Source organism: Diadema antillarum, unplaced genomic scaffold (genome assembly GCF_040938485.1).
Source record: "Diadema antillarum isolate AM-2024a unplaced genomic scaffold, OU_Dant_1.0 seq00000512_RagTag, whole genome shotgun sequence".
NCBI lineage: Eukaryota > Metazoa > Echinodermata > Echinoidea > Diadematoida > Diadematidae > Diadema > Diadema antillarum.
In genome coordinates this window covers 306860-332776 of record NW_027271466.1, presented here as the reverse complement: position 1 = coordinate 332776, position 25917 = coordinate 306860, and the positions used below count along the sequence as shown (strand labels likewise).

The 25917-nt window shown below is 38.8% G+C and overlaps 1 protein-coding gene across 1 annotated transcript; it reads left to right on the top strand.

The window, feature by feature from the left end:
• Positions 1-18553: 18553 nt before the first annotated feature.
• Positions 18554-25190, top strand: LOC139734157 (uncharacterized). The gene is made up of 5 exons (XM_071644962.1): positions 18554-18701; positions 19907-20110; positions 21508-21729; positions 22718-22817; positions 23855-25190. The coding sequence occupies exons 1-5, from the start codon at positions 18554-18556 to the stop codon at positions 25188-25190; spliced, it is 2010 nt and encodes a 669-aa protein (XP_071501063.1).
• Positions 25191-25917: the final 727 nt, after the last annotated feature.

Here is a 25917-nt window from a genome sequence, read left to right as displayed (position 1 = left end):
CAGAGTAAATTCTGAATTGGAATGACGCCATGGCTTTCAGTCTGAATAGTTGGATATTTGTGATAATCCTGTTCTCTTGCCCTAAACAATATTCATTCGAACTGATAAGTAAGTATTCTTGAGGTTAATCCCTTTTTCAGATTGATTAAATGCATTGGTTTGCTTTTGCACAGGCCTTTCACGCCCATAGGTCTCTCATTTGCAATTCTTTTCAACATGAAAACGTGAATTCTTGATGACAAACAGACCTGTAAAATTTCAAAGGTCATCAAAAGTTCAAATAATTCATTGGAGTTTCCAAAGGGAGAACTGGTTTTCGGACCAGTATCTCCCGATCATTGTGTTCTGAGCAAACGGGTGAAACCCACAGATGGAGTAGGGGTTGAGAAGCACAGCATTTTTCTAAAATAAGTGTCTTTCTTCTAATATGAGTGTGTTCGTTTAATATTGTATTATTCATTGAGATGAAGTAAGTGATCAATCAGTTTTTCAATTTCTGATTTGGTTTTCATAACTAATCCCAGGTCACACTTTGGACTGTTCGGCTGATGCCCGTACTTTTAACATGACGGCAGGGGGAGGGATTCGTGTTCTTGTTGACAGATGGGAAATACTAGCTGCTGGAAGAATCGTCTTGTGGTTGCAATCTACCAACAATCAGCACGTTGAAGTAACCATAGAGGATGAGCAAGTGACCGTGAAAAATGAAGTTGTAATTTCGAAGGAAACCAAACCTACACCTGTCTTTTCACTTGGCCACAAACTGAGACTTCGGCTATATATATCTGACCCGCAGATATATATACCCCGTCAGAGTCCGCATTACCGCATCCTGTTTAAGAGGTAATTGTTCTTTGTTGTATATAGTCAAATTGATATCAATGTCGTTGTATTAACTACCTTACAATTCCGTAAACTCGGGAGCTACACTATATTCTAATGTGCAATATGACTATCAAGCCCCAGTCACACAGCACTCCACGTCGAAATCACGTACAAAAAGTAAATCTGGTGGACGTGGTCGTAAGGGGTAATTTTTTGATCAATTTTGGTTTGGCCGTGCTTTGTACGGGGTATGGCCGTTGGCGGCTGTTCTACTGCTGAAGCACTGCCTAAGCACGGCTAACCACGTCCAGCCACGTGTGTGTACGCGGAAATATCCATTTGTCAGCGATAAGCCGCTAAACACACGCTATTTCCCGTGATACCGACGCGTAACACGCGTCAGATGACCGTGCTCTGCCCGTGACAGACCGCTAAACTTTTACGTCTTTACCGCGTCTCCCCAAGTTTTAATCACTGCCGGAACACGGATTATCACATGTGTTTCACGTGTGTTGCACTTCTTTCCCACGTGTGCCGCCCGTGGTTGTCTGCGGAATAAAGGCCGTGTCACACCATTCCGGGCAAGCTACGCCGGCTTGTGGCGATGAGGTAGTTTCCAGCACGTAGAAGATTTTCAGCGGGCGAACAAGAATGTTTGCAATTTTCATTCATGCCTTGTCATACCGTACGGGGGAAGTTTTGCGGCTTGACTTGCGGGGAAACAAATTTACTCCCCGGAGCTCTTCGCAGTTGGTCCGCACCTGACAGTGTCTAGCGCGTAGTTGCCCGGAGGTGCTCACGCAAGTCCGATTTAACCGTAGCCAAGTTTTGAGCATGACCAAAACTTTTTCCGGGTGAGTCGCGGGAATGCCCGTACAGGTCCACGCAGAACGCCAGTAGGAGGCCCTTAGCGGCAGCACTTCCCAGGCAACTCCCATGCAGGTACTTCGCAGTCCCGTATGCAGCCAAGATAATGAAATTCTGTGGGATTTCAGCCATTCAATTATAATAGAGGAATTCCATCACTGAGTTGTCAGCCCCCACGCGACTGGTACAAAGATCACACAGTATACTCGCAAGTTTAATTTAAGTAGAACGCGTCCAGCAAGTAAGACACATGCGCTGACTCGCTCAAATCCTTTTCCGCCCTCAGGAATGTCCGGTATGCTAGAAAATCCCTACACGTAACAAGCCCGAGTAGCTGCCCGGAAAGGTGTGACAGGGCCTAAACACGGTTGCGGGTAAAAAAAAATATGCGTGCGCACCTCCGGGCGACTACGGTTGAGATACATGCTAGGTACTGTCTTGTGCGGATCATCTACGGGGACCGCCGGGTAGTCAAAAATGTTCTTTGCAAGTCGCACGCAAGGCTTGCCCGGAAAGGTGTGACACGGCCTTAACATTTTGAGCAGTTCAAAACTTTTTACCGCGTCCGTATGGCAAGCCTTTTTTACATTTAAAGTTAATTTCTGATATCACAAATTCCATTTTGTGATATCATAAAATCAAATTTTTGATATCAAGAATTCAATTTATGATATCAAGAATCAAATTTGTGATATCACAAATTCCCGTAAATGTAGCACATGAACTTAATTTGTGATATCAAGAAATCGAATTTGTGATATCACAAAATCCATTCTTGATATCACAAATTCAATTTGTGATATCAGAAATTTGAATTAGTGATATCTAAAATTCAATTTGAGATATCACTAAATGAATTTGTGATATCAGAAATTCGAATTCTTGATATCAAAAATAGGTTTCACGTGAAAAACCAATGGTGATTCGTGATATCACAAAATTATTTTTTGATATCACAAATTCGAATTTGTGATATCACGAAATAAATTTGTGATATCACTAATTTGAATTTGTGATATCAACAATTCTTATTTGTGATATCACAAATGCGAATTTCTGATATCACAAATTCTATTTTGTGATATCACGAATTGAATTATTGATATCACAAAATCGAATTTGTGATATCAGTAATTCACAGGGAATTCGTGCGTTAGTTTTGCGCTGAAATTCAACTGTGAATTCGAGCGTTAGTTGAGCGCAGAAATACACGGGGAATTCGAGCGTTAGTTCAGTGCAGTAAATCCCTGTGAATTCGAGCGTTAGTTGAGCGCAGAAATACAAAGTGAATTCGAGCGTTAGTTTTGCGCTGAAAATCAACTGTGAATTCGAGCGTTAGTTGAGCGCAGAAACACAAAGTGAATTCGAGCGTCAGTTTTGCGTTGAAATTCAACTGTGAATTCGAGCGTTAGTTGAGCGCAGAAATACACAGGGATTTCGAGCGTTAGTTCAGTGCAGTAAATCCCTGTGAATTCGAGCGTTAGTTGAGCGCAGAAATACAAAGGGAATTCGAGCGTCAGTTTTGCGCTGAAATTCAACTGTGAATTCGAGCGTTCGTTGAGCGCAGAAATACACAGGGATTTCGAGCGTTAGTTCAGTGCAGAAAATCGCTGTGAATTCGAGCATTAGTCTAGCGCAGAAATACAAAGTGAATTCGAGCGTTAGTTTTGCGCTGAAATTCACCTGTTAATTCGAGCGTTAGTTGAGCGCTGAAATACACAGGGAGTTCGAGCGTCAGTTCAGTGCAGAAAATCGCTGTGAATTCGAGCATTCGTTTAGCGCAGAAATACAAAGGGAATTCGATAGTTAGTTTTGCCCTAGAATTCAACTGTGAATTCGAGCGTTTTTTTTCTTTTTTAGCGCAGAATACACAGGGAATTGGAACATTACTTTTGAGCTGATATTCAGATGGAAGGTATATTATACTGCTAACTTTTTTTTTTTTAGAACAATGTTCAAAATACAAACTATATATGAGAGATTTACACATCCATCATCCCCTAAATGATCATCAAGGTATATTCGCTGAATTATTGATACAAATCAATTATTGTTTTGCAACATGTTATCATGAATTCAATGATACTATGTTCACTTAGGGCCTACATTTAATTCATCGTTTTGGTCCTCAAATTGTCATCTATTACTACATTATTGTTAATCATTATACACCCCCCCCCCCCATTTTTCATGTGGTAATCCCCTTTATATACAGTAAGACTCTTCCACCAAATCGATGATAATTATGTGTGGTTGTATGTGTATGTGTGTTATAAAAGCATACCATGTGTTTGTATTGCGGAGGACCGACCGAGGGCAATCACCCCTCTGGTCTGTGTATGTCAGCAGCGAAGAATAAGATAGAGAGACTGGTGAGTCATGCAGGGTGCGAGAGGGAGTCGTAAACTTGTCAAATGTCCACCACTGGTGTCGGCTGTTGGTCACATAAAGCAACGTGTTTCTCCTAAAGACATTTTCTCACTCCTCAAAATCAGTCCTCCAGAACAAAGGGGTGTATCCATTAAGACCAATAGTGTTGGGTGTACAGTTTGCCTGCCTCAATATGTTTATGATTTTGTAAAATAATTTAAAGTGTAATTATATAAGCAAGTTTATTCAAGAACCAAAACCGGGGAGAACAAAACTGGAATGCACAAACCCAAAAGTCTTCAGACCAGATCAAGAAGAGTGAAGATATCCAAATCTTATGAGGATTTTATGCAGCAGTATGCATGGCAAACAAACAGTTAGAATTTGTAGTAAGAAAAAAGCAGTGGTACGAAGGACTTCAATTTTGTTAATCTGCGCAATGAGAAATCTCTCTTATTAACTCGGAGGAGTAACAGGGGGAGGTCGGGAGAGAGTATCTTTCACATGACAGAGTAAAGAGAAACGCAAACAAAAGTTGTAAATCAACCAGTCTCTGCCAAATCAGTTGCGAGAAATGGAGAAAAATAAGAATATAATAATGACTTTGAAGTAATTGACAACATATCAATAATGGCATTTTAGATATGTTGCTAAACGATTTATTTTCATCGATTCTTTTAAAACCAATTCCTAATCACTTTAAATGAAGACGAGGTGCCAAAACTCTTCATTTAGGGTTTTTTGTAACTATCGTTATATACTATGTAAAGATAACACCTGAAATTCCATAGGAATATCTGCGCTAAACTAATGCTCGAATTCACAGTGTATTTCTGCGCTCAACTAACGCTCGAATTCACAGTTGAATTTCAGCGCAAAACTAATGCTCGAATTCCTTGTGTATTTCTGCGCTCAACTAACGCTCGAATTCACAGCTGAATTTCAGCGCAAAACTAATGCTCGAATTCCCTGTGTATTTCTGCGCTCAACTAACGCTCGAATTCACAGTTGAATTTCAGCGCAAAACTAATGCTCGAATTCACTTTGTATTTCTGCGCTCAACTAACGCTCAAATTCAAGTTGGTTTTCTGCACTGAACTAAAGCTCGAATTCCCTGTGTATTTCTGCCCTCAACTAACGCTAGAATTTACGGTTGAATTTCAGCGCAAAACTAATGCTCGAAATCAGATTATTTCTTTGCAAAAGATATGTGCTGAAATTCCATGTAAATTAATGATATCACAAATTGGAATTAGTGATATCACAAAATGTATTTCTTGATATCAAGAATGTGAATTCGTGATATCTCGAATTGAATTCGTGATATCACGAATTGAATTTGTGATATCACTAATTCGATTTCGTGATATCAAAAATTGGTTTTACGTGATAAACCAATGGGTATTTGTGATATCAAAAATTGAATTTGTGATATCAGAAATTCGAATTTTTGATATCACGAAAGGGAATTCGTGATATCAGAAAATCTTTTTTAAAAGTAATATGGCTTGCCATACGTCCGACGCCGTTCAGATTTTTCCCCGCGTCCTGCCACGTCTGTAAATTGACCGTAGCTCGTCTTAAACTCGACATCAACGCGAACAACATCGTCTGTTTCAGCTCTGTTTTCATCTATACAAAACTGACAAAATAAAATATTGAATAATTATAGCCACTTGGAACTTCCAGCTCTTGAATCTCTGCGATGTGACGAACATGTTTTTTTTTTTGAATGTTATTAGAAATATTTAATACTAAATATAACATAAATTTATTATCTGTAATTCATTTCTTGTTGACAAGATGGATCACGTTAAAGACTGATTTTCAAAGACAATAAGGTACAATGTTAAACGATGAATGCAAATTGATTAGATAGAGAATAACCTCATTAATGAGTTGGGAGGATTTTATACCTTACGTATATAGGGGAGGATGGTTTCCAAAGACAGTAAGGTACAATGTTAAACGATGAATGCAAATTGATTAGATAGAGAATGATTAGACTAATAAATTAGGAGGATTTTATACCATTTCATACGGGAGGATCCTGATAGATATATTTAGAGTATTCTATATAATGATCATTGTTATGCACGAGATTATTAGTCAAGAATGTTTTAGCAATTATCTATGAAATAAAAAACAAAACCTGACTTTGTATGTATATAGCATGAGTAACCATTGTGGATTAATCTTGCATGGTCAAGTTCTTCTGATAAATCCGTACATGTATATCAAGATGTATCATACTAAAAATATAAACTCCTCAAAAAAAGTTCTGCAAGTCCAATTTGACGTATCATATTTCTCTCAAAACTAAATCTATATTATTTCATTCAAATGTGACATCATAAAAAAGCCTGATTACTTATCTTTAAAATGACACCTCACTTGTTATGATTGGGTATTTCTGGAATGCGCAGTATGACTGAGTATGAGGAAAGGCCAAATGTGAAATGTTGCAAAATAGAGCAAACATGTTGTGTCAAACAGTGTAATTCCCATTTGCTTTGTCGTTTCAGGGGAGGAATGTGCTTGAGAAGAATGCATTGTGAGATTATCGTTAGATTCCAGGCTTCATCCATGAATTAAAAAAAAACCGCAGTAGTATCTGCAGATTAAAATTAAACATAAAGTTTGACCAAACAATCATCTAATGTCTAGGAAATGGGAGTTTTTGAAAGTGCTGTCATTTCAGCATTGCTTATTCCAGTGACCTTTTTTTCATCAAAACTACATTATCAATAGCAGAATTGTTGCGACTTTTCACTTTTGATCTGTCCCCGCACTCAGCTGTTTTGCACATTCCAAGAACACCCAATCATAGCAAGTGAGGTGTCATTTTAAAGATAACTAATCAGGCTTTCTTATGATGTCACATTTGAATGAAATGATGCAGTTTTGAGAGAAATATGATACGTCAAATTGGACTTGCAGAACTGTTTTTGAGGAGTTTAGTTCCTATCATTGTGTCACACATATTCGAAATTGCCTAATTAGTTTCATGTCCATTTCTGAATCTGGATATGGTATTTCAGAAAAACAGATAATTCACAAACTTACAAAAAAAAGTTTTAGAAACCGGTGCATTTTTAAATATGAGCTAAATTGGATATAATATACAGTAGTAGATTATACGGTGTGTTAAGGTGGACGCTGGAAGGAATTAGAACTTCCGTTTATATCAAAGATAGCATGCTATTATTGCTACGAGACTAATTAAAGACCGTCTAAAACGAGTGTCTAGTCGGCTGTACCTTTTCATCATCTATTCGGTATCAATGAAATACCTTTCGAATAGATATATATGTTTGAATATTCATATCATTATTATTATATTTTTTCTTGCAAATAACATCATCTACATCATGAGCGATCGTCTTCAACCTTGCTATCCTTGAGATACAGAAAATTGAAACACACAAAAAATACCAAAAAATAGTGCAAATCAGAGGCATACGTGACCCTGCATTACAAAACCAGCAAAGGTCCCCAATAATAGATTTTTAGTTCAGGGCATATTATGAAAGAGCAGACTCGAAGCTTTGAGATGATGTAAAATTCAGTTCAAATGGATTCTCCTAGCCTATTTAAATATCGGAAAGAAAGCACACACTCTGGAAAAAGTGTGAACTGAGAAGAGGGACTCTAAAGTATACAAATAGGGTCTATCCAAGTGCTTAATCTTTACTAAACCGTGCTAGCAGTGCGATGATTGGGACAAAAATACAATGTAAACCACCGGTGCAATAACAATAAAGGGATTATCAAATTAAACTGAAATTAAGCATGCTCTATTAACACATTTTGTACAAGATTAATGCCAACTTTCAAAGCAGCAGCATTATCTTTTCAAAGGTTATTAGAGTTGAAAGTGAAGAGTGTTCAACGGATTTTCAGGAATAATGTAGAAGAAAGATGTCAAAAGATAACGCCATATCTAAAAAAAACACACACAAATAAAACTGTTTTATCTATCAACACATTTCGTGACAGCCCTAGGATGTATTATCATGCATGAGTGATCTAGGCCCCTATATGAGTAACGTAATGAAAAGCATACTCTTAAACATAAAACATGAAAGAATAGTACATGAACGCATACTGAACGAATATAATATAAGTGTAACTAAAAACAAAAATGATTGATTCATCTCAGAATAGTGAAGCTTCAAAAATTACGTACAGGTCCTATGAAGTGGTGATGGTTAAATATTGCTAACAGTTATAATTGTTGGGAGTTACAAAATACAAAATGCAAAGTGCAAATATACTGGCTGTAGTCTCTTCAAACCATTTCTCCGTGTGTCTCCTGCATTCCAATCCCACCTATATTCTGCCATGAACCAATTAGATCTCCGGTTATTCCTCTGCTTCAAATTGCTGAAATCGACATCTCTGGAACTGTCCATATCAGATTATTGCATGATTAGTTTCGCTTGTTTGAACGTGCTGAATATACGTCTTATTGTTTTTGGTAAAAAACAAACGTGGCTGTATTTCGATTGAAAGATGTTCAATATACCAAACGGAATAAAATCTGAATCTATATTAATTCATAGAGTGATCCTATATGCCATAGCTTCGAATCATGCATTGCACGCTACGTGATTAGCTACTTCATAAGCTCTTCTTTGGGATTATTTACTATGGTCACTGTATGACTAGCTGATGACTGGTTGAGTCGTAAATGATTTTGGGCAGATGATCTGTGTCTTTTAAAACACTTCACGCCAATGCCGCTAATAAATAAAGAATTAATTTGGTCGAATATACATTAGATGAACCTGGTGTGAAGCTCATCGGAGGACATTCTCCTCTCGAGGGCTTTGCAGTTTTGGGATCAGCCTCGGGCAGCATTGTCTGCGGTGATGGATTTACGAAACAGATTGCTGATTCGATCTGCAGAGAACTCGGCTTACCTGCTTCTCAGAACTTTTCTATTTCAACGCAGCAACGCAGCAACGAAGCGAAATGGATCAGTGCAAAAAGTAGTTGTCTTCAAGGTAATTCCAAATCCTTGTTTTTTGTTGTTGCTGTTTTTACTTACCAGTTGGTTTTTAATTCCCCCTTGGTTTTTAATTCGATTTGACTGTGATTGGTTCCTGCATTTTTTTCTACACATGTACTCACAGTGTTAGTATCATATTTTGCATATAATTTTTGTCGATTTTGTTTGAAATGTTTAGCAAAAGTGTGTAAGCGATGCAATTATATACAGTATGACCGTGCATTACAAAACCAACAAAAAGTCGCACACCTCAATTATACGGGAGGACTCAAAATGAAAAAAAAAATGTATAAGAAATGTGAAAACATACTTTCGTGATCATTTCAAATTATGCAAAATAGCAAAACAGCATTTTAATCGCGGTTCTATGGTTTGGAATCATGTCGAAGGCCACAACTCAGGTCAGCATCCGATGTATATGTTTAGGGCCTGTTCGTTGGCTACATCCTACACTTTATTAAAAAAACTATAATTACAATATCGACAAATTTCACCGTTTTATTTGGCGGGGTTTGTTTTAGTAGAATTGCAAAAATTAATATTACCTTTTGATATTTGATATTTTGGGGTTGTCCTATTAAACTACAAAATAGGTCAAGTATCATTAATCCACCTTTAATATTGTGAGCAGTAGCCAAAATGGAATTAGCAAATACCCTACCCCACCCCCACCCCCCAAAAAGGGATAATAAAGCGATCACCTCATTATAGTAATAGAAAAAAATCGTAACAAGCGTTCCACTGTACAATATTATAGCCCTCAGAAAAAATAGCATCGATTAAAATACAGGGAAAATAGTCATTTCCCATTTTCGTCCATCAAAAAGAGCCACACCTGAGCAACTTCCGATTGCTGATCTTAAATGCAAAATCTCATAATGTCCATACTTCTCATTTTGAGATATTCGAGATTAAAGATACTGAGAAGCAAAGAAAATGTTTGAACTACTTGTCATTATCTTATAAACATTCGCAGGAATATTTCGTGTCATATGTCGAATGCAGTGTCATCACAACAAATTCATTTTCTCTATTTAATGACATTACATTTCAAAAGATTGAAAGGCATTAATCTGTGCTTGCATTCTATGTATAAATTGATTAATTTGGACATGTGTAAAGTATCCGATCGTATAGCATTTTCGTATAGCTATTCGAATTTTCGCGGAATGTATGAGATATCATAATTATATTGTAATTCTGCGTCGAATCTACTTTCAATCATATATAGCTAAAAAAAAAATGAAGTATAAATCGCGATATCATTTTACAGTCTCAAATTGTATTAATTTTTATATGTTTAAAAATATAAAAATGCAATGAAATCATTAGATTTAAACAGGTTCAAAGTATGGAACTGTTTTCTACATGGACCGCAGTTTAAGTATAATATGTGACCGTGCACCTCAAAACGAACATGAAGTCGCACACACTGATTTTGCGTGACGACTGAAAATAGGTGAAATGGGTCAACCTAGCCGAACTTGACTTTTTCATATTTTCTGAAAGAGCGGGTCCTCTTTTACACTATATGCTGAAATTTGTTATCATAAAACGTGCAGGAAAGTGGTTTTTTAGCAGTTTATCTCGAACATTTTTGGTAGAATAGTGTGATTAGGTGTGTCTTTCGAATCCTTTTTTTCATTTCTGAAAAACCTTGTCCACACTCTTCACTTTCAACTCTAATAACTTTTGAAAGGATAGTGCTACTGCTTTGAAAGCTGGCATTAATTATAGGCAGAATGTGTTAATGAGGCATGCTTAATTTAAGTTTAATTTGATAATCCCTTCATTGTTGTTACTCTGGTGGTTTACCTCCTGTTTTTTTGTCCCATTCATCGCACAGCCAGCACGGTTTGGTAAAGATTAAGCGCTTGAGTAGACACTGTATTTCAGAGCCTCTTTTCTCAGTTCCCACTTTTCCTGAGTTTGTGCTTTCTTTCCAATATTTAGATAGGTTAGGAGAGTCCATTTGATTTGAGTTATACATCATTTTAAAGCTTAAAGTCTGCTCTTTTAGAATATGATCTTAACTAAAAATTCATGTCTGGTGACTTTTTGTTTGTTTTGAGGTGCAGGGTCACATATTGTATGTTGTAATATATTCTACACTTCTTTTCTACTTCCATGCATTTTTTGCTGAATAAACATGTGATTCGATATCATAATTCTTTAATAGTGCTGTTCATCATCTCGTGGCATCACACAACCATTTCCCAATGTCTAGCGCATGCAAGAGCCACGTCATTCGCCACTGCCAGGTCCTTCTCGGTACAAGGTTGTAACATTGCATTGCAGCTCAGAAGATGAGGCATAGTCTGGCTGCCCTGCCCACACTCACACTCTGCAGAGCTATCAGTGTACCCCCACTTCAGCATGTTTGCCTTGCACTTCCCCATGCGCGATCTTAATCTGTTCAAACTACGCCAGGTGGTCCATGACTGTTTGGAACCTGCAGGGAGTGACTCGGTTGGATTGATTTGCATGTGATTGTCGTATCCAGATTCCCTTAGTCTGTCATCCCACAGTTTCATACGTTCTGTTGATACGTTGCTTTCTAAGGGGGAGACAGTGGCCAGGAAGCTTCTGCGTGATTTCAAGCGTTGTGGTATCACAGCATGGCCAAAAAGGGGATGTCTTTCGTCTTCCATCTGCCTGAGGCGTTCCTTTTTGCTTGCAACCGCCCTTCTTACATCAGGGGGGCGATTCCGGAGAGAATGTAGATGTCGTCAGTCTTGGTAGGCTTCATGCAGCCAGTGATACAGCGACAGCTTGTGTTCAGCACTGGGTCGATCTTCTTCGCATGAGCTGAACGCTCCCACACTGCGCAAGCATACTCAGCAGAAGAGAAGCAGAGAGCCAAAGCTGTTGACCTGATGGTTGTTGGATTTGCTCCCCACAATGATGTGCTCAGCTTGCGAAGTAGGGTATTCCTGGCGCTCACCTTCCCTTTCAACTTCATGACATGCGATTTGAAGGTTAGGGAACGATCAAGGGTGACGCCAAGATACACAGGGTTGTCACAGTGTTCTAGGACTGTACCATTCCATGAGATCTTTAGTTTCCGGTTTGAGTGCATGTTCTTCAGATGGAAGGCGCACACCTGTGTCTTAGATGGATTTGCTCTCAGGTGATTTGCGTTATAATAGGAGGACAGGTTGTCAAGTGCCTCAGTCAAAGTAGTTTCCGCTTCAGGAAAGTCCACAGTCTGGGTGGTGATGCACAAATCGTCTGCGTAGATAAAGCTCCTGGTGTTGTGGTGAATAGGCTGGTCATTCACGTAGATGTTGAACAAGATGGGTGCCAAGACACTCCCTTGAGGTAGCCCATTCTTCTGCTTACGCCAGCGACTTCTCTTTCCTGACAGCTCAACATGAAAGCGTCGGTTTTGGATCAAACACTCCACCATTCTGGTTAGGTGTGAGTTCCGAGTCACGGCAAGTACTTTATGTAGGAGTCGACGGTGGTTTACAGTGTCGTAAGCTGCTGACAGATCAACAAATACAGCTCCTGTAATGATGCCTTTTTGGAAGCCATCCTCGATGTGTTGGGTAAGATTCAGGAGTTGTCCCACACACGACTTTCCAGGTCTAAACCCTGCCTGCTCCTTGATGAGAGATGGTTCTACTACATCTACGAGGCGGGTCAAGATGAGGCGCTCAAATAGCTTGTATGTATGGCAAAGAAGTGATATCGGCCTGTAGCTCTTTGCTGCAGCGGCATCTTTCCCAGGCTTCAGAAGGGCGATGACACGGGCACGGCGCCAAATCTTTGGTATATAGCACCTCTCCATGCAGTTGTTATACATAGACAGCAACCAATGTTTCGAGGCTGGACCCAGGTTCTTGATCTGCTCGGTCATGATGTCATCCAGGCCAGCAGCTTTCCCAGCTTTGGCTGTGCAGATAGCGGCATCAAGTTCTCCCATCGTAAATGGTCTACAGAGCTCCTCATTGGCTTCAGGATATTCAGCAGATTTGTGTCGCTTCTCTCTTGTTCCTGTCTTGCCATTGAGAAGGAGTTGGTGGGCTACTTGATCAGCCGTCGGTTGCGTTGTATGAAGTGTTGCAGCTCTCTTTGGATCCTTGTTGATACGTTTGAGAGTGGACCAGGCCTTCTTGCTGTTGTGCGTCATGTCAACAGATTCAATCAGGTCTTGCCATGACTTTCGCCGGTCCGCTGAGATGGCAGCAGAAAGCCCTTCCCCCGCAGCGATGGTTTCAGCTGAGAAAGGGTCCGTTTCGAACTTCTCCCTGTATGACGCATAGAGGGCAGCAGAATCTTGGGAAAGACCAGGGACGTATTCTGTGCGGCATCCACGAGGAATGTGTCTTCTCGACGACGCCTTTACCTTGTCAACAAACTGTTCGTACATCTCAGGTATGGGCTCCAAATCCCCGATGGACTTGTCGAGGTCCTCAGCAAAGCCTTTCCAATCAGCTTTCTTGAAGTTGAAGCGCCTTCTCATGGGTGCTGTTAAAAAGAAATGATTAATGTCTATTTGGCGATTTGTTAAAATTTCATTCCACAGATTCCTCAAATTTGATAGACTGTTCGAGGACAAGTACCAAATGCCCTTCTAACAGCACCGTGAAGCTGAAATGCCGAGGTGAGGAAATATTGCTATTCAAATACATAATGGATTTTACCCTGCCTGTTTTGAACAAAGATTTTATTTTTGTAACTTTCTCATAGATTTAGAAAACTAATAGTTTGTTTGCGCATCAAGCAACAGAAAACCCATATTTTTAACCAACATCTGATCAACCTCCGAAACCTCAAGTCCTCCCACAATACAGCATTTAGAAACGCTTTATGATTTTGTTATTTTGAAAATCATGCGTTATCTGATGAGAAACACAAGAAGGCAAAATGAAGCTTTCTGTTTGATTGTTTCATTGATTAGCTTATGCTGAAGTGAATGCCGTAACAACTAGAAATATATTACTTGGTTGATGAAAACGGAATGTAATGATAATTCAACGATACTGCAAGAAAATGTTTTGTTCTTCATCAAGCAGAAAATTAATCCTACGATATGCATTGTCTTCTCTCAGAACCAGGTTTTCTTGGATGCTTTGTGAAACCACCCCTCTTGCAAGACTACAGTCCTTTTCAGAACCTGTCGAAGATAAACGTGGAGAGTGATATGGACTGCGTCTCAATATGTCGAGGGCGACGAAAAGTTGCAGGTTTAGCCGTTATGCACCAAGGAGAATGCTTGTGCTGGTCATCAGAGAAACTTGATCACATTTCCTCTCGTCGAGGTCCCCGCTTTATTCAAGCGTGGTCATGTCCAAGCATGGCCGAGCTGCAATCCAGACAAGATCTGTTTTATGCATTTAATGGTGAGTTTTACGCCATATCTAATTTCCTGACCTATATTCTTTGTAAGTCTGAAATAAGTGGTCTAAACTGATTTACATTCGAGGCATTGATTAATCATCAAGATACTTTGACGTAGAACCCAGTATATGTGAATTATGCGGCAATGAACACAACGAGATCATAACCAAGATTTTCAATTTGATTGACCTGTTTCCTGCATCATGTTCTTAAGCATGCGGCACATGTATTAAAAGTCCGGTTGAGTTTCTGTTATGCTGTGTTATGGTGATTCCAAAGAAGTTTTTTTTTGTGTGTGTGCGTCATTTAAGCTTAAAGATATGTGGTTCTATGGTTGACTTTGTAATATCTAGTTTTATGACTTTGGCAACCAGTCGACATTCTCCAATACAAGCAGCTTACGTAAAGTGGATTCAAAATACGTTTTTTTGCATCTTGTACCTACATACAAATTGAAGTAATTTATGGTTGCCTTTGATGTAGTTTCCTACGGGTTTTGCGAGCAACTTGACATTATCCAACACGGACAATGGGATACCAATATGACGTGCTTTGGCTCCATAGTAACCCTCACTTGCGATAAAGATTACGTCATAAATGGCAGCGCGGCACTGCAGTGTGTAGGACTACCTGGAAGGTCAACTTACTTTCCGGTTTGGAACTCGTCGGTCCCATCTTGCGAGGCGGTTGACAGTGAGTCCTTTCCGTTCACTCATATTTAGTTAGATTTTAAGGAAAATATAATCCCTTTCTTACGCTTGAATTGTCTAGTAATAAGTTCAAATTACACTGATAAAATTAGATAGGTGTCCACGACCACTCGGCTCAGTTGAAGTCACATTCGATTCCAGCGTAATAAGTGTTTATGGCAAGAAAATTAAACCTACACACAGCTGTGTATTGCAGTGGAAGTTCATAATTTATATTTGTCTTTATGTAACAGCACAATGCCATTTTAACAATGTCACTCTCGAGATTACAGTTCGGGCGTACCTTTAACTCTCTGGGACAAAGAGTGCAAAATCTTGTGATTACAAATGAAAAGAATCTGACATTTGAATGTGTTGAGAGCACAGGAGTTTTGCAATATACTAAATGGTGACACGACATGTGCTCCTGCGACAATTGCTCCGGTCTTATTTTCTCTAAGGACTTAGGGTTAGGGTTAGGGTTGTGATAGGGTTTTAGGTTTAGTTTGATGTGAGAATTAGGATTAGGGTTAGGGTTATGTTTATGGGTTGAATTTACGTTTGGCTTAGCATGCAGATATATCATGGGAGTAACTGCCGCAGGAGCAAATGTCATGGAACCATACTAAATAGCTTGATCTTTTCGAAACAACTTGTTGCAGGAACTCAAAGTACGTTAACAGAATGGACTGTAAAAGATTCAACGCAGTGATCTACTCTATGAACATTATGTTAAGTTGCACAATAGATCACGCTATTTATATCAGTAAGATCATGAGAGAAACAATGAGAACTTCAGAAAAAAAGTAAGAATAACGGACAGGTATAGAATTTGGGACATTATGCCTGATTTTTTAATTTCCAACTGAAAAAAAACAACATTTCAGTCAGTCATTAAAAATGTATATTAGGCCTATGACGCCATTCACTGACATGTGTTTCTGTGAATTAAAGAGGAACTATTCTGTATGTCACTAGGAAGAAATTTCTACACATATTAACAACATCGTGCCTTTCATGGTAGTCTGCATATCTGTGTTATGATGCAAGAACCTTGAGATAAATGCAATGAGTATTCCGATTTTTAAACTAAGTCTCTTTCACTTTCGGATTAACGTATATTCTCTGCAGATATACACGTTTTGCGTTTTAAAAAGAGCGAACCTTCGTAACCACAAGCATCAACCACAGTCACGTAATGGAAATGTTTTTATTTCATTTCTTAGGTGTAACAAACAAGCTTAATGAATATGTATTTTGAAAGAATTAGTCGAAAGAATTAGTTTTTTTTTTCTTTCTCGTATGGTCGTTGTCCTGCTCTACTAGATATGTAATCTAAAGTGAATTCTGATACATGTTATGTTAGAATTGGCAATAGTATTATCAAGCCATCGAACAAAATTCGTAATCTTGGTGTTGTTTATGATGCAAATCTGACATTCAAAGACCACATTTCATATGTATCCCAATCTGTAAGATTTCATTTGCGTAACCTGGGCTCAATTCGGAGATATTTAACTAGATCAGCAGCAGAAAAACTGATGCATGCTCTTATTTCGTCTCGTCTAGATTTCTGCAATTCTCTGTTTTGCAGCCTTCCACAAAAAGAACTCAGTAAACTGCAACGTCTTCAGAATTGTGCCGCTAGATTACTTACTTTCAAGAAGAAAACTGTGCATACTACCCCAATACTTCGGTCCCTACACTGGCTTCCTGTAGAAAAACGTATTAACTTCAAGATTCTTCTCCTTGTTTACGGTACATTGCACAAATTTGCCCCTGTCTACTTTCAAAATACTCTTCATCTTCACCAACCACCACATAATCTCCGTTCATCAAACTCGCTAAAATTACAGGTACCTCGAATCAAGCATAATTGGGGGATCAGGCTTTTTCATATATGGGCCCAAAACTATGGAATGGCCTACCAAAATCTCTTAGGCTGCGTTTATCAACTTTCCCCAGTTTAAACGACTTTCGAAAGCCCTTTCGATAGCCCTTTCGATAGCCCTTTCCATAGCTCTTTCGAAAGCCCTTTCCATAACCCTTTCGAAAGCCCTGTCCACTCCCTGTACTATTAATGCGCTGCTTGTTCTCGTCGGCTGCGTTTATCAACTTTCCCCTGTTTAAACGGCTTTCGATAGCCCTTTCGAGAGCCCTTTCCAAAGCCCTGACTGCCTGTACTATTACTGTGTCGCTTGTTTTCTGAGAAGGGACGGCGAAAAGCAATTACCATCATAAAGACATATCTTCCTTTGAGAGTGACGAGTCATGATACAATGTCACATGAATCAATTGTCTTCCTATCTGTGAGGCAGCTCCAGTTTAGCACATACTTCAAATATTTCTGAGTGGCGGCATGAGACATGGGATCAAAGGGAATGAGACTGTTGTTACTCTATTTCTTGAACCTTGTTGGTGAGAGAAACACCTCCTTGTTCCAAGCATATGCGTGCATTACACACAGCTGTATGTATACACCTGTGTACACGTACTCGTGTGCACTTTACGTGGCGCGCGTCTTTTCAGAAACCGGTAACGCATGGTTGCGTAACCGCAGTAGGGCGACCTAAAGGGCTTTCAAAACAGCTTTGCGTTTATCAACTTCGAAAGGCTTTTACAAACAGGTTTCTGATAACCTGTTTAGGAAACCTGTTTGGATCGTCACAAATTTTGGGCTTTCGAAAAGGCTTTCCTAAAGGGCTTTCAAAACAGCTTTGCGTTTATCAACTCGTGAAAATTCTTTGAAAGCTGTTTGGATAACCTGTTTCTGCCGAGAAAGGAGAGTTGATAAACGCACCCTTTTGTAAAAGGCTTTCCTAAAGGGCTTTCAAAACAGCTTTGCGTTTAACAACTCGTGAAAATTCATTGAAAGCTGTTTGGATAACCTGTTTCTGCCGAGAAAAGGAGTTGATAAACACAGCCTTAGAGAAGCATCTTTCATTGATGATTTCAAAAAGAATCTCAAGACATATATTTGCAATATTGTATACCTGTATGTATAGTATGTGTACGTATATAGGCCTATTGTTTGTTGGTTTATTGTCTTATCATTTTCTGTGATACTGTTGTAACGTGACACAATATGTACTCTGTTCTATAGCGCCGTATCTTTTTTAGGTAGAAATGTGCGCTTTATAAGAGTCTCACTATTATCATTAATAATCTAACGTTTCTCTCACCATTCACACCTTCTTCCCTTCCCCCGTCGTGAACTGCCCATTGATTATAAAATTACAAGTGGACACACAAATTGCAGCTCAAAACAGAGACGAGAACACATAGAAATAAGATGATGTTGTCAATCTACCCTCGATTTTCCTAATTAGTGATATTGTGCTTTGTAGGCATTCTCTCCCATTCAGGTAAGGAGCCAAGATGTAGTCACCCTGGTAACGTAACCCACGGAAAATGGGATTCAAACAACACGCTGCTTGGATCCATGGTAACCCTGGACTGTGACGATGGTTATGTGCTTAATGGTAGTGCAACCTTGCTGTGTGTGCAGTCACCGGACATGTCTGATGATGATCGAACAACATCTTCCCTTGTCTGGAACGCATCAACCCCTTATTGCCAAGCGGTTGAAAGTAAATATGCAGTCTATCAGACAACGTTTCTTTTGACGTTCACATACCTCTGATACACGGAATAGTTTTACAAGCAAGGGGCTTAAAAATAGACTATAATTTGAAAACAGCCGGTAATTTAGATACCAGAATTAAAAGAATGGTACAGTATTGGTGGAGATGAGAATTGGGCTTTTAACTTTTTTGCGAGATACCAAGAAAACACTTATGAAATAGTACAAACTACAGAACATACCACTTAAATCGGCTTTGGAATGACTGAAACATTCAAAAACAAAGTAAAACAAAGTGATCGTAATAAAATGTGGGTCTCACACTTATTAGAATCGCTCTGCTTTGGATATCTCAGCCATTTCAAAACCAATTTTCTTCAAATAAACGTTGAATTGCTCTTGGAATCACATGCTCTTTCATATTTTATAAGACGTTTCTCATTATCTCACCAAAAATGTTGGAAACCTGAAATTAGGTCCCAATCAAAACTATACGATCCCTTTAAGTTATGACTTTCGGGAGTTTTCTGTCAAAACATAAACACTCAGCAAAAAAAAAAACAAAAACAAACCAAATAGTTGTATAATATCTTGATGTCTTATACTCTAGAATGATTATACTGTATACACACCTCTATTTCTTTCTAAAATATAGAAATTCGGCGCATTTACTGCCTCGTTGGTAATAATTGTATGTTATTATTATATAGAATAGTGCAACCAAATGACACTCCAAACAGAAACTTTTTGCGTGTGGAATATTCTTCAGAGTGATATAGCCGCTTAATGGTTATGTCATATCTATCCTGTGCCCATTCTGGGTTACGTTGGCATTGACACTGACAAAGAGTGGGGGAACACCTGTGTCGCTCTATTTCTGTGCATAATAGAACTGTATAGCATTGCAGTGGGACATTTATACCTTTATTTTTATTTCAAAGCAGCAACCACAATAACATTACATTTCAATAGATATATCACACTTACATCAGCCTTACTGCCCACAAGTATCGTTAAATGAAATTGTTTGTTTTTCAGATTTGCCATTATAGTATAAGGTCGTTAACAACCGCGAAGAATATTTATTTGTTTGCAGAATGACATTTATATCGTTACGTGCCTGATATACTTGAATTGAACCTAATCCACTAATTTTGTAATAATCACCATTCAAATTTTGAATGTCTGAAATAGACATTCTGTCCTTTCCAGAAAACGAGTCAAAATGTGATCACCCTGGTAACGTTTCTCACGGAAAATGGGATTCAAACACGACACTGAATGGAAACACAGTATTCACCCTGCACTGCGATGATGGTTACATCCTCAATGGTAGTGCAACGTTGCTGTGCATTGACCCTTCCAACAATGGTCCACCCGCTAACTCATCAATCCCGTCTTGTCAACCAGTTGAAGGTAAATGCCTACTGACCCTCATTCGGAGGTTTCACAATTTGCGATCAAGTGCTCATTAAATGGTACGACATCAGGACGAAGGACCTTATGCTTTATACGTCAAGCAGAAAGGGGACTTTATTCAAGAGATTTACAAAAATATGTGCTCTTTTGCGGACAATAAGGGATGAAACTATATAAGTTAGACATTTGTGATTAGTAACAATCAGAAATCGAGTAAAGATATACTTATGAAAAAGGCGAGGGAGAGAGAAAAAACAAAACAAAAGAGGTATAATACTAAAAAAGGAAACCCAGTCCAAATATAACTTAGTCCGATAAAAAAGAATAAAATTTCACGAGTTCCACGGTAAAAAGATTGACTGAAATCGGATGAAAAATGAGAAAGTTATAACGTTTTAAAATTTACTTATTTCTGCAAAACAGTTCTTGTACAGTAGATATGAATATGCAAATGAGTGTGCTAACCATACCCTCACAATTATCCATTGATTGTGACAAAAAAAAAATACAAAAATTCCATGTTTCTATCATTGTAGTCTGAAACATGGTATTATTCCTGGTTGAATAGCTACAGAATAGTGATCAGTTAGATATACAAGGATTTGAGCCTCGGGCTAAGTCGCGTTTGAATGAAAAACTGGAAATTTCAAAATTTTATGTACAAAATATACGGTAAGTTGTGAAGTAATTACATGCTCACTTTTCCATTTGCATATTCATAGTGACTGTTCAAGAAATGTTTCCCCCCAAAATAGCTTAACTTCAAAATATCATAACTTCCTTATTTTTCATCCGATTTCGATCACAATTATACCCTTTAACTCGTAATATTGTACTCTTTCTTATCAGACTAACTTTAGATTTCACTTTAATACAATGTTTTTTATTGCTTTACGTGCAAGCATAATATGCTGAAGTTAAAATAAAAAAAAAACTTTATAAGGGCGTTAAATGGTCGTTAACATTCTACTGTAACTAGTATCATATAATAATACCATTCAAGTATACCGTTCAGTTATCCTTATTATATGGACTAGTTGAGGTGAGAACTTGTAATTGCAAATAGATGCAAAGCATTACAGAGCATAATGTACACGTATAGGATTACGAGTTTCAATAATTTTTCGAAAAAAAAAAAAGATTGTTGAGATGGAGCACTGAATCTTTCTTCACTTGTCATTGGGTACTGCGTTACGTACTGGGAACGCCCTTCCAATTCCTTCTCTTCTCTCCATCGCCAACCATCTAGAAAATACCATAGATTTTTTTTTGGATATTCATGATTGGCAGCAGACAAAAATGAGAGTTCTTAAGATATAATCTTGGCTTCCACATACGATTAACCACATCATTCAAAGGGGCATTCACAATGTCTCGCATAATCATTCTCTCAGTACAAGGTAATACACAGAAATGTGGTCATCCTGGTGACGTCTCGCACGGAAAATGGGATTTGAACACCACGCTGCTTGGATCCATGGTAACCTTGGACTGTGACGAAGGTTACGTCATCAGTGGCAGTGCTACATTGCAGTGTGTGGCGTCATCCAATGACAACACTTCGACACACCAACCAGTCTGGAACGCATCTATCCCAGTCTGTCAAGCAGTCGAACGTAAATTATACTTCCAAAGTACAGATATGTAGAATCCTACGTGTGAAGCTGCTATCAAAACCTAATTGGCTCTCCATTGATGTTTATCATTTCCTAAATGTGTGTATGTGTGTGTGTGTGTGTGTGTGTGTGGAGTATTTCCATTACTTCACCTGTTCTCTATAAGAACCTGCTGGACTCCCGCAAAATGCATGAGAATTGAATTATTGATGGCTTGTCGGCAGCCTAATCCACTGACTTACAAATAGCTTCTCTTGAGTTTCGAGAATGTATAAAATAACACTTCGTTCTTACACTTAAACTAAATGCAAACTGGAAACTACAAGTTCCAGAATTTCCAGGCATTGACATTATTTTGTCGTGTATACTAGCGCGTTAAAAAAAAGTGAAGTACTGGCACTTCTTCATGTCATTAACTATGTCGTTATTATTCGATGTGACGTAAGACACGTGAAGTCGTTATCCTTAAGATTTGTATCATGTATTGCAGGTTTAGTGTGGCACTCAACTTCATACACTCGCAGTGTCATACAAGTACATGAATCATTATGTGTGTGTGTGTGTGTGTGGGTGTGTGTGCTTGAGTGAGTGAGTGTCTGCGTGTGAGTGTGTTTGTGTATCTAAAGATATAATGGTATGATGCTGATAATGTGTACCAAACGCTTTCATCTCGAGAAGATAAAAGACAATACGTCGCAGGATACCAGCTGGGTCGTTATTGGTCGTAGCAGCTTTTCATCTCTCTTCCTCAGCTTCATTGTCTGTTTGTACAAACATGGATGGAATAGAAGTTTGAACATAAGACGTCATATGGAATAATGAACACCGTAAATTGCTTGAGTGTGATTTAAACGACTTCACGACAGGGAGAATGTGCTAATAATATAATTGACATTTATAAAACGCAAAACGAATATAAATAAACATGAATATAACAGGTATATATGAGGACATACGTATAATGTATCGGTTTTTCTGTACCCTTTAGACACTGTTCCCCATCTGCTGATACTGCTGACGGCCTCAATACTGATATTGATCAGCCTGCTTTTCCTCATCACGGCTTGGTGCTTATATCGCAGAAAGAGGTATAGTCTTTTCTTTAAACCTGTTTGTCTGGTTTAAGTCAGTTCCTGTCAATGATTCACTCATCCTAAAGACCACTGGTTACACTGTTGACCAGTCACACTGGTCACACCTCATTTCAATCTCTTCAGAAATTCAGCAAAACGTGAGCAGTAGAGTGCCTTGACTTTAGCAGAAGGAAAGTAGATTATGATTCACCTACGAGTTAGCCCTACTGAGCAATTTTTGTGATACAAAATCATTGCGTCCTCTGTACTGAAGGCAAATCATTCTGCCCCTCGGACTGTCGAATGGGACATAACGTGGATATCTCATGTGTGAGAGAGTTACAAGCCACATACGTTAAAGATCCCGCTTTATTCATTCATCAGACACCTTTCCAGATGGAAAATGAAACAAAAAGAAAAAATGAATGCATAAACAAGTCAGGGCAAAGAGATTACTTTTTCGTTGTGAGTGCTGATAAAAATATTAGATAAGAGCAAAATAAAGTGTGTACAGAACTGTGGAGGAAAACGGAGTGGCAAAGGTAATGTATATATAGATATATATACATTGTATATATATATATTCTGTGTATAGAGAGACAGAGACAGAGACGGACGGACAGACAGACAGACAGAAAGAGAAAGAGAGATAGAGAGGGAAGGAGGAAGAGGGTTAAGTTACTGAAATTATCTCTTTACGTAAGAACCATATCATCCCATGATCACACAGCATCTTACTCAGCTCCTGATGACATAACATTGATTACAGTGATTACATTGTAAAAGTCCTTGTCCGATGTGATTCTATTCGATTTGATTAATTATGTAGCTCGTCAAAAGGGTTTGGTCCTTTCTTATTTTATAATTGCAATGGCGAATGAACTGTTGGGATATCTGTTTCACATAATGCACACATAAAACTGCAATGTTTCTAAACTAAGATCTTATCTCCTGGAGATCTAAATAGATCTGAACATGGGATACGTTTCGTTGACAGTATTTCTTTAACATGTCATTTTAAATGTAGTATATTACGATATTTTTCATTGTAGATATAAACCGCCATCCCATCCAGACCAGGCCGATAATGACGTAGCTCCTGGACCTGGTAGTCGCGCTAACAATGTTGCTTTCCAACTGTACACCTTGATACCTTCCGTCAGCCATACCGCTAGCTCTGAGGGATATCCCGTCCCTGTAAGAGCTGAAAACTCTGCAATTAATCAAGATCACGTTTACCAGGATGCTGACGAGGTACGCAGAAAAGTTACCGAAACGCAACGAATCTCAGTTAGCAATGTTTTGGTGGAGGGCAGCTGGAATCATGGCTCGTCCACTGAACAGCTACCTTTTACATGTGAGCAACCACTTGGAGCAGAATGCCAACTGGGAACATCTCATCTGATGCCATCTAGTGGAGATGAGGAATATGAACAATTGCAATTCCCCTTCACTGTCACATCTGGCCAAGGGACTGCGATCAAGCAAGTCCGCCTGTTTGACACAACAGAATACAACTCGCTCGAATCTACGAATGGTCCTACAATCGGCCATGCAACGGACTTTTCTTCAGCATTCGACTCCGATGACTACAGCCAGCTGAATCTTCCCCAACACTCTTTTAGGAGAGGATACGTTTACAAGAGCGATGAGAGCGCAGACGAAATGGCTCCAAATTGTGCTGCTTCACCAAGGACTTGCACGCAGTTGTACGCCAGAGTGCAGAAGAAGCGAGGTGTACTTTCTGACAAAGACGGCTCCACTGAAGCACACCAAAGCACCACAGAAGAACTCTATGCAAAGGTAGATAAGACAGGAGATAAGTTCTCAAAGAAGGATAGCTCTGTTTCAGCACGTAGGCTCGAGGAACTGTACGCCAAAGTGGACAAGCAGGTAAATGGACCGTCAAAAGAAAATAGTTCCGTTGGAGGGCAAGGACAGACCCCATTAACCATACATGGCGCCGAGACAACACCTGTAGATCTCTATGTAAATGTGGAAATGAAAGGAGGAAATTTCCTCCAAGAGGCTAACTCTGTTTCATCATGTATGCTCGATGAACTGTACGCCAAAGTGGACAAGCACAGAGATGGACATTCAAAGGAAAACGGTTCCATTGGTAGGGAAGCAGAGACAACGAAAGACGGAAATACCGCCGATACAGCATCTGTAGAACTCTATGTAAATGTGGATAAGCGAGATGGAGGTTTCCAAAAGGAGGATAGTTCCCTGTTTGCACGTGGGTGCGAGGAATTTTATACGACAGTGAATAAGCAGAGAGAAAGACCTGCAAACGGAAATGGCTCCTCTGACGGGCATCAGGGCACCGCAGAAGAAGAAACCGTTTCAGAGAGCGCAGCTCTAGAGCTCTATGCAACAGTGGACTAGGGAGGAGGAGAGTAGTTCAATTGGCCAATGGTATAAGAAAGAAGAAGAGAAGGTTTAGTTATTCGGACGATGTTGTATATGAATTCATAATTACAGTGAGCATGCGTATATAAAAACTATGCAGGTTATTCAGTTTATTCCCTACTCATATTCCTAAATGATTGCTATTCAAATGCATTTTAATCTGTGAATACTTTTTTTTTAATACTCAAAATGATACATATACGGACACATGTATAGGAAGATGTGCTTTTTTTATCTCTTCCTCTTTATTGAGTGGACAGTCTGTATTGATTTCATATAAACAATGAAACCTATGAGGTCCAGACTTTCTTGTAAGAGATTGTAAGGGGCAGCTGAATGTTTTTATGTGTACGTCGTAGGGGGCGACGGGGTGAGATATTAGTTCTGAACAAAAAGTCGAAATAGCTTCTCTCACTTTTTTCCGAGCGGCCTAGAATCATGACATAATTGAAAATAATCAAACACTGGCTAATCAATTAATATTGTTTAAGAGCTATAAAGGTAAATCATCACGACGGGTAAAAACGATTACAATAAAACAGGTTGAGCAGAGCTGTATTCCATACCTTCTACTTCAATCATGTAAATGGCATTTAAAATTTCGGAAATATTCATGTGGAATTTGATGTTATCAGATATGGAGGAAAACCTGATTTTTTTTTGCTTTCATGCTCAATGACATGACAAATAAGGTACCCCACTA